The sequence below is a fragment of the Perca flavescens genome, chromosome 18 (assembly GCF_004354835.1).
Source record: "Perca flavescens isolate YP-PL-M2 chromosome 18, PFLA_1.0, whole genome shotgun sequence".
In the NCBI taxonomy this organism is placed as follows: domain Eukaryota; kingdom Metazoa; phylum Chordata; class Actinopteri; order Perciformes; family Percidae; genus Perca; species Perca flavescens.
The window spans coordinates 31,280,133-31,290,132 of record NC_041348.1 but is presented as its reverse complement, the minus strand read 5'-3'; the positions used below and the strand labels follow the sequence as shown (position 1 = coordinate 31,290,132).

General features: G+C 41.9%; 1 protein-coding gene across 1 annotated transcript in view; it reads right to left on the bottom strand.

Moving 5' to 3' along the window:
- Positions 1 to 10,000, bottom strand: part of adgrg6 (adhesion G protein-coupled receptor G6) — a 44,038-nt gene that overhangs the window by 4,060 nt on the left and 29,978 nt on the right. Inside the window, exons 3-4 of the mRNA XM_028604667.1 lie at positions 4,266 to 4,613; positions 337 to 479 (exon numbers count right to left, since the gene is read on the bottom strand). Of these exons, the coding sequence (XP_028460468.1) occupies positions 337 to 479; positions 4,266 to 4,613 (491 nt within the window). The remainder of the gene's footprint in view (positions 1 to 336; positions 480 to 4,265; positions 4,614 to 10,000) is intronic.

Here is a 10,000-nt window from a genome sequence, read left to right as displayed (position 1 = left end):
TTGTTTTACCCTCGGTATTTAGTCTTTCTGTTCCCCTTGTTCCCTGGATTTCTTTTGTTCTGTAGTCGCTGGTTTGTTTTCTGCTCTTGTTTTCTACACTCTGGATTGGTTGTTTTTTTGCCTGCTGCTTTCAGGACTCCCTTTGTTGTTTGCACTTTGTTTTTTAATGACTAATAAACCTTCCACCTCTATGTTCTGCTGCCTGCGTGCCTGCCTGCCTCTGCATTTTGGGTCCACCATTTCCTACTCCTCCCTGCTGAACCTAACAGTGTGTGAGTGTGCATGCATGTGATTGTGTGTGTGTGTGTGTGTGTGTGTGTGTGTGTGTGTGTGTACCTCTTTATGGCTGCCGATGCGCTCCACCTCAAAGCAGAGGGTGAGCTGACTGAGCGTCGGTATGGAAACGGAGTTGCCGACCTTGGTGACCTGGCCGTTGCCGTTGGATACGGCGACCTTCTGGTTCCTCAGCGCCACGGCAACTGGACACACGAGAGACGGAGGGATGGAAGAAGAGCAGTAAAGAAAGAATATGACAAAAGTACATGGAGGCAGCAAGACCGAAAAGAAAAGCAAGGAGGAGATGAGAGGAAAAAGAAATGAGAGAATCAAAGAAGTAAGAAATGTGACAAAGAAAAGGAATGTAGTAATGAAGAAGCAAAAAGGGAGTGAAGAGGAATGAAAATAAGACAGGAAACAAGTAATAAAAAGGCAGAAAGGATCAAAAAAAAGGGCAGTGTGAAAAGCATGGGTTGAATAACGAAGAGGAACAGGCAAATGAAGACGGAAACAAAGAGCAAAGTAGGAATAAAAAGAAGGAAGCAACAAAGAAAGAAAGTCAGACGGACTGAAAATACATCACAACAAATGTCCTTTAGCGTCATATTTAAAGATCCCATGACATGGTGCTCTTTGGATGCTTTTATATAGATCTTAGTGGTCCCCTAATACTGTATCTGAAGTCTCTTTTATATAGACCTTAGTGGTCCCCTAATACTGTATCTGAAGTCTCTTTATATAGACCTTAGTGGTCCCCTAATACTGTATCTGAAGTCTCTTTTATATAGGCCTTAGTGGTCCCCTAATACTGTATCTGAAGTCTCTTTTATATAGACCTTAGTGGTCCCCTAATACTGTATCTGAAGTCTCTTTTATATAGACCTTAGTGGTCCCCTAATACTGTATCTGAAGTCTCTTTTATATAGACCTTAGTGGTCCCCTAATACTGTATCTGAAGTCTCTTTTATATAGACCTTAGTGGTCCCCTAATACTGTATCTGAAGTCTCTTTATATAGACCTTAGTGGTCCCCTAATACTGTATCTGAAGCCTCTTTTATATAGACCTTAGTGGTCCCCTAATACTGTATCTGAAGTCTCTTTTATGTAGACCTTAGTGTCTTCATTAATCAGAGGGTGTGTTTTGGGCGTAACATGCAATCAACCAATCAGAGATCATCTCCCATTCCCTTTAAAAGCCAGGCGCATTTGTACCTTGGAGCATTGCTGTTATGATGGAGGATTTGCACCATAATATTTTTATTTGTAATCTTCTGCATGTGTGTGTGTGTGTGTGTGTGTGTGTTTGTGTTTGTGTGTGTGTGTGTGCTGCTGTGCGTCCCTGTGTGTGTAACAAGCATAGTGTGTGCGCGCTGTGAACGAGCCTAGGAGCATTTTACTAATGCTCTGTTAAAATAACAATGAAATGCTGCGTTATTGACTTTAGACCAGGTTTTTGTTGGTCAATGGTGAGATCACTTCCCGCTGCCTCAAGATAGCAATACTCCCAGAATGCACCTGAACACACCTCCCTGTAACACCAGCACGCCCAGAATGCACCTGAACACACCTCCCTGTGAGACCAGCACACCCAGAATGCACCTGAACACACCTCCCTGTGAGACCAGCACACCCAGAATGCACCTGAACACACCTCCCTGTAAGACCAGCACACCCAGAATGCACCTGAACACACCTCCCTGTAAGACCAGCACGCCCATGGGCCACAGATGGGTGCAGGTGCATTTGTTATTTAAATGACGTGGTCGGTCTTAAACTAGCAAAAGACACTTGCGTCGGGCTTTGCGCTGTGCCGGGTGCAAGATAGGGCCCCTTCATCCCTTTTGGTGTCAGTTCTTGGTTCTTTTGGAGGGCTGAAACGGACCAGGTGTGAAAATGCCACACATATATTACCAAACTTGTACCCGGGATCAGTTTTATGTTGAAGAAATTATGTCATCGGCTACATTTGAAGAACAGGACCCCGGCGTTGTGCATAGGGTTGGGCATCGAGAACCGATTCCTACTTGGAATTGTTTAAAATATATACAGTACAGGCCAAAAGTTTGGACACACCTTCTCATTCAATGTGTTTCTTTATTTTCATGACTATTTACATTGTAGATTCTCACTGAAGGCATCAAAACTATGAATGAACACATATGGAATTATGTACTTAACAAAAAAGTGTGAAATAACTGAAAACATGTCTTATATTTTAGATTCTTCAAAGTAGTCACCCTTTGCTTTTTTTGATAACTCTGCAAACCCTTGGTGTTCTCTCAATGAGCTTCATGAGGTAGTCACCTGAAATGGTTTTACCTTCACAGGTGTGCCTTGTCAGGGTTAATTAGTGAAATTATTTCCCTGATTAATAAAAAAGCAAAGGGTGGCTACTTTGAAGAATCTAAAATATAAGACATGTTTTCAGTTATTTCACACTTTTTTGTTAAGTACATAATTCCATATGTGTTCATTCATAGTTTTGATGCCTTCAGTGAGAATCTACAATGTAAATAGTCATGAAAATAAAAAGGAAACACATTGAATGAGAAGGTGTGTCCAAACTTTTGGCCTGTACTGTATATATATATACATATACACAATATATTCGAATCGTTTGGAGGATTTGGTTTCAAATGGGTTCCAAATTTAACATGCACAAGTTTTGGTTTCCGAAGCGGCCAGCAGGTGCTTGTTGTGTTGCAGCCGTGGAGCACAGTAAGCAGTAAGCGGTGCTCTAGTCTGGCTTTATTTTACGTTGAAAAAGCCCCGTCAAACTGCAAACCACCTTTTGAATCAAAATAAAACTTTCCTCTTATTTGTGAAATGAGCATGTGACCACGTTTCAACTCCACCACTCAAAGAATCGTAAATCGAGAATCGATAAGAACCGGAATCGAAAGGAAGAATCGGAATTGGAATCAGAATCGTTAAAATCCAAACGATGCCCGACCCTAATAAGTTGTGTGCCTGAACCTACTAGGGCTGCTCCCTCTTAGTGGATTAGTCGACTAATCTGTCATTTTGGTCTTAGTCAACTTAGATTTCTTTAGTCGATTAGTCATGTTTGATGCTGTTTTCATGCTCCATGACTTATTTCCATGAAACGTACGAGCACATCTCTGGAAAACACAAGAATTAAAGCACCCATATTTTGCTCATTTTCAGGTTCATAACTGTATTTTAAGGTTGTACCAGAATAGGTTTACATGGTTTAATTTTCAAAAAACTCCATATTTTTGTTGTACTGCACAGCTCTCTCTCTCACTGCTGCAGATCCTCTTTTCACCTGGTTTCTGTTTTAGCTACAGAGTGAGACCTCTTTTCTTCTTCTGTACTATCTTTTATTGCACTTGCACATGCTCAGTAGCTCAGATGTAGATCATGTCAGCTAGCTAACTCTAGAGACAGTAAATGAAAGGCTGTTTCTCCAACTTTGGTCAGTTCCAAGGCAGGATCAGCTGGGAGACTTCTTCTAAACCAGGGAGCACATGGAAGTAGTTCTTTTGGAGATTATGGTGAACTTGTGTGTGTTGTAGCAGTGCTTTGCTATTGAGAACGACGTAGCATGCTAGCGTTAGCATTAGCATGCTAACGCTAATGCTACGAGCTAACGGTTGTGGTTAGCCAGCTCATTTCGGACTGTGACGTCACAGTCCGAGCCGATTTTGACCAGCTCACCAGGAGACTGAAGGCAGGACACATTCAGAAACCAGATCTCACTCAGAACACCAGGGATGGATTTATTTCAAAGTGTGTATGTGTGTGAAAGCACCAGAGACACAAAAGAACACCCAAAATCACCAGAAAAAGTGGTTTTCTTTTCATAATATGGGCACTTTAAAGTGGTGCTTTTAGCACGACTCTTTGCGGAGAAACTCAGATTTACAGATCTGTCGATTAAATCAACTAATCGATTAGTCGATACGATTGAACGAGTGTTAGTCGACTAAGAGTCTCTTCAATCGAGCACAGCCCTAGAACCTACCGTGTCTGAAGCTAACACTGAACCCTCTCTTCTGCACGCTGAAGTCGGAGTCAAAGGACAGCTCCATCACGTTCCCCGTCGAGTTCAGGGTCAGCCCGCTGGCCGTCGGGCCGCAGAACTTAACATCCGCGTTTCCCGTGTTCACCACCACCCGGTCGTAGATGCAGCCCGGCGCCTCCTCCAGGTCAAAGTCCAGGAATGAGAGCTGGATGATGAAGCCGGCGGGGGCCTGCAGCGTCCACTTACACGTCTGCAAATTGGGGTATTTGTCGGGGTAGCAGGGCGATGTGAACTCCCCCTGGGAGTCCGTCAGCGTCGCGATACAGTTGGTGGAGCTGCAGCCCAGCGCTGGAGGTGATGGTAGGATGATACATTCATGAACTTTCAAAAAGGAAAACCTTCAACTGAAGCTCTCTAAGGGCAGTCTAATATCACTCAGAAGACAAGGACACGAGGGGACAGGACAAAGAGGATAGGACCCATAAAAGGGAAGTAGACAAGGCCAAAGATCAGGGGTCTGCAACCTGAGGCTCCCACTTTAGCCCCTCACTAGTGTGGCTTTGAATTTTTTATTTTTTTATTTATTATTATTGTAGGCCTTAGGCCGGTTACACACTGCCTGCGTGGCATGAGCGTGGCGTTTCTGTTGCGTTTTCTTATGTCTTTGCACACCAGAAACGTGTCGGACACATGTATGTTTCCCATAAACGTAAACATATACTGATCTGATTACAGATTACATATACTGATCTGATTGCATTTATGTCAAAACCTTGAGACTTTGAAACATCAAAATGTCATTTACTAATATGTATTTGTGTCTAAATCACATATAAACATATTTTCGTATTATACAGTTCAGGCCAAAAGTCTGGACACACCTTCTCATTCAATGTGTTTCCTTTTTATTTTCATGACTATTTACATTGTAGATTCTCACTGAAGGCATCAAAACTATGAATGAACACATATGGAATTATGTACTTAACAAAAAAGTGTGAAATAACTGAAAACATGTCTTATATTTTAGATTCTTCAAAGTAGCCACCCTTTGCTTTTTTTGATAACTCTGCAAACCCTTGGTGTTCTCTCAATGAGCTTCATGAGGTAGTCACCTGAAATGGTTTTACCTTCACAGGTGTGCTTTGTCAGGGTTCATTAGTGGAATTATTTCCTTTATTAATAAAAAAGCAAAGGGTGGCTACTTTGAAGAATCTAAAATATAAGACATGTTTTCAAACATAACACTTTTTTTGTTAAGTACATAATTCCATATGTGTTCATTCATAGTTTTGATGCCTTCAGTGAGAATCTACAATGTAAATAGTCATGAAAATAAAAAGGAAACTCATTGAATGAGAAGGTGTGTCCAAACTTTGTACTGTACTGTATACTCATGTGATTACAGCTAAGACAACGTCGGCAGTATTGGCGGCAAAATAGGTTCCAGAATATTTCCTTCTGGATTGACAGGTGACATATTTAATTTATATTTAAATAACATTTATATATCTGCATTTATGTCAAAAACCTCGAGACTTTCAGACATCAACATGTAATTGATTAATATGTATTTGTGTAAATGAAAGTTTGACTCGGGTACATTCACAAAAAGACCCTAGGTTGCATTTTGGCGAGAGTTACACTTAAAGCAATGGATCAAATGGTCAAAAGACAAACATCACCTTATTGATAAATGCTCATTTAGACCTGTAAGTAATGCCGGTAGGATCATTTAGACCTAAACAGGCCGTTCGGGGGGTAGTGGAGGTTGCTGACCCCTGCCATTGATAAAAGATGAACAACTTCTGATGTTAGGAATCAGGAGGCAAGTAGGGGAAGTGACAAAGAAACCGCCTGAGTTGGCTGTGACGTGCGTCCTGGTAAACCACCAAAAGAAGAGGAGGAAGACACAAGGTTTTTCAAGAAGGTTACGAGGACCTTTAAGGATTCAGGAGACAAAACCAAGACTTGTTTTTTTTTTTGTTTTTTTTTTAAAAGTGAGGACAAGAAGAGACGACACAAGAAGAGAAGATTAGGAATTATCTTTGAGAGATTTCTCTCCGGGAATCAGAAGGAAATAAAACGGGACAAGACAAGTCGTGCAGTTAGCCAAAAGGTTCGGCAGCCAAGAGATCAATCAATCAACCAATCAACCAACCAACCAACCAACTAGGGCTGCCACCTCTTAGTCGATTAGTCGACTAATCGGTCATTTTGGTCTTAGTCGACTAAGATTTCTTTAGTCGATTAGTCATTTTTTATGCTTATTCATGCTTAATTGCTTATTTCCAAGAAACTTCTGAGCACATTTATGGTAAACACAAGATTTAAAGTGGTGCTTTTGCAGGATTAATTGTGGAGAAACTCAGTTTTACAGATGGTTAATTAACTACATTTATATTGTGCTTTTCTAGTCTTAACCACCTCTCAAAGCTCACAGCTCTGTCAATTAAATCAACTAATCGATTGGTCGACAAAAATCGTATAAGTGTTAGTCGACTAAGAATTTCTTTAGTCGAGGACAGCCCTACAATCAACTGAAAGCAGCTTGATTGGTTCAGACAGAAGTGGAAATGTTCACTTTCCTCCGAGTGAGCATTGCACCGAAATCCCCCAATCTCCAGACACCCCCACATCTTCAAGTTTTAGGCTTTAATAACACCATGCACATGCAGAATATTCTTGCCAACGTATTTGGAAAAAAAGTCACTTTTTTTAAGGACATATTGTGCAGTCAGGTAGACTTTGAGTTTGATTTCCTCCCTGCAGCTCAGGCTGGAAACCTGTACGTTTATCCATCCTGCTTCCGTCACAATTTTGCAGGAACCAATCACAAACTGGCTTATCCACCTGGCGCGCTACTGGCGGGTTTAACACGATGACTATAGAGAAGCGACCAAGCAAGCTTCTTGTTGATCTGATTGGTTGAAGAACTATCCAATTGCGTACAGAGTCATTTTAAACTATGCCCGCCTCTTGAGCAGTAGAAAATACAGAGACTAATGTTCACTCTTAAAAGATTGAGCTTGGACTATCAGTCAGATGCTATTTGTGTCAAACTGAGAAGATAAGATGATAGTAGAGATCCCCCCCTTCTCGTCAAAGCCAGGCGACAAAAGCACAAAGCAAGCCAATCCACTTTTCCATGTTGATAAGAGCATTAAAATAAGAAAAAATAATAATGGGACAAAAATAAATCAAGGGACATTTAGAATAGATAAAAATGTACGATTAATTGCGAGTTAACCCCGACATTAATGCGATTAAATAATCGTTTGACAGCAACAACTTAAAACATCAAACACGTTCAACATTTTCAACCGTCAGAAATGTCGCAAAAAAAGTGTCAAAAAGTGTCAAAAAGAAAACGTAAAACATGTGCCACTCACAGCTCAGTTTGTCAGAGACACTGAGCCGTGCAGCTGATGGATTATTTCTGTATTATTTTATTATTTCTCACTCAAATCATAAGTGTTTCAATAACTGCTGGAAGCATGAGCCGAAATAATAACAGATGAGAGCAGAAATGGAGAGAAGAGGAAAGAATGGTCTGTCTCCCTCTCCCCTCTCTCTCTCCATCCCTCTCGCTCTCTGTCTCTCTCTCCATCCCTCTCGCTCTCTCACCGTCCTTCCCTCTCCTCTTCTCTCTCTCCCTCTCCTCTTCTCTCTCTCCCTCTCCTTCTCTCCCTCTCCCTCTCTCTGCAACAATGGCCTCCGTTGATCTAAATCTCAGCCTTCGCCATGGCCTAAATCACAGCCAATGCGCTGGATGTTAACCCCTCTCTCTCCCTCCCTCTCTCTCTCTCTGTCTGTCTCTCTCTCTCTCTCTCTCTCTCTCTCTCTCTCTGTCTCTCTCTCTCTCTCTCTCTCTCTCTCTCTCTCTCTCTCTCTCTCTCTCTCTCTCTCTCTCTCTCGATGTTAACCCCTCCCTCTCTCTCCCTCCCTCCCTCTCTCTCCCTCTCTCTCTCTCTCTCTGGATGTTAACCCCTCCCTCCCTCCCTCCCTCTCTCTCTCTCACGCTGCATGTTAACCCCTCCCTCCCTCCTCTCTCTCTCTCTCTCTCTCTCTCTCTCACCCTCTCTCTCACGCTGCATGTTAACCCCCTCCCTCCCTCCCTCTCTCTCTCTCTCTCTCTCTCTCACCCTCTCTCTCACGCTGCATGTTAACCCCTCCCTCCTGCATACAAAGCCGACTAAGTCACTCGTGGGAATTTTAAAAAGGAAACTGTTGAAGTGGCTCGTGCACGTTCTCCCACATCACCAACACATCCTGCAGTTACTGAGCAGCTACTGTCCCCGAAAATACTCAAAGAATTCACTAAATGATGCACTGCAACCTCTATGCTAGTATGCAACACTCTCAACATCTGATTACTGAAAGATACCGCGCTAAAGATCTCACAGCGCAAACACGCCCAATGTTCTGCCGCTTTAAAGCAAGTATGCATGTTGTACGTAACGTATACAATTCTACGTAAAGTATACGGTACAGGCCAAAAGTTTGGACACACCTTCTCATTCAATGTGTTTCCTTTTTATTTTCATGACTATTTACATTGTAGATTCTCACTGAAGGCATCAAAACTATGAATGAACACATATGGAATTATGTACTTAACAAAAAAGTGTGAAATAACTGAAAACATGTCTTATATTTTAGATTCTTCAAAGTAGCCACCCTTTGCTTTTTTTGATAACTCTGCAAACCCTTGGTGTTCTCTCAATAAGCTTCATGAGGTAGTCACCTGAAATGGTTTTACCTTCACAGGTGTGCTTTGTCAGGGTTCATTAGTGGAATTATTTCCCTTATTAATAAAAAAGCAAAGGGTGACTACTTTGAAGAATCTAAAATATAAGACATGTTTTCAGTTATTTCACACTTTTTTGTTAAGTACATAATTCCATATGTGTTCATTCATAGTTTTGATGCCTTCAGTGAGAATCTACAATGTAAATAGTCATGAAAATAAAAAGGAAACGCACAAATCCCTCATTTACTAAAGGACTTGGCTCTGATAGCAGGGGATAGGTGTTCAAATGGTGTTTGAGAAACCACGGTATAAAATACAAATATAATGGGTTATTAAACTGCATGTAAACACACACACACACACACACACACACACAGACGTGCGCACACAGACACACAGACAGACACACACACACGCAGAGAGACACGCACACACAGACAGACACACACACACACACACACTCACACAGAGACACTCACACAAAACACACAGGAAATCAGTTTCTGACTTGAATGTAGAGGAGTAGTTGTTGTGCATGTGTGTATTTGGTGTGTGTGTGTGTGTATGTGGTGTGTGTGTGTGTCTGTGTGTGTGTCAGACTAAACCTTCTGCAGCCATTAAAGTTGTTCAGCATGAATACTCAGGAACATTTGGATGCAACATCAAAAAGCACCAAAACTCCTTTTTCCCCACTAATGGAAAAACCTTGCAACACACACAGCATACACACACAGCATACACACACACACACACACACACACACACACACACACACACACACACACACACACACACACACACACACACACACACACACACACACAAAAACACACAGCACACACAGCCACACACACAGCTGCTTATTGTACAAGCTGAATGAAATCAGTGGATCAGGAGAGATATAGAAGTCTACACTCCCCGAGAGAGAGGGAGGGAGGGGGTGTGTGTGTGTGTGTGTGTGTGTGTGTGTGTGTGTGTGTGT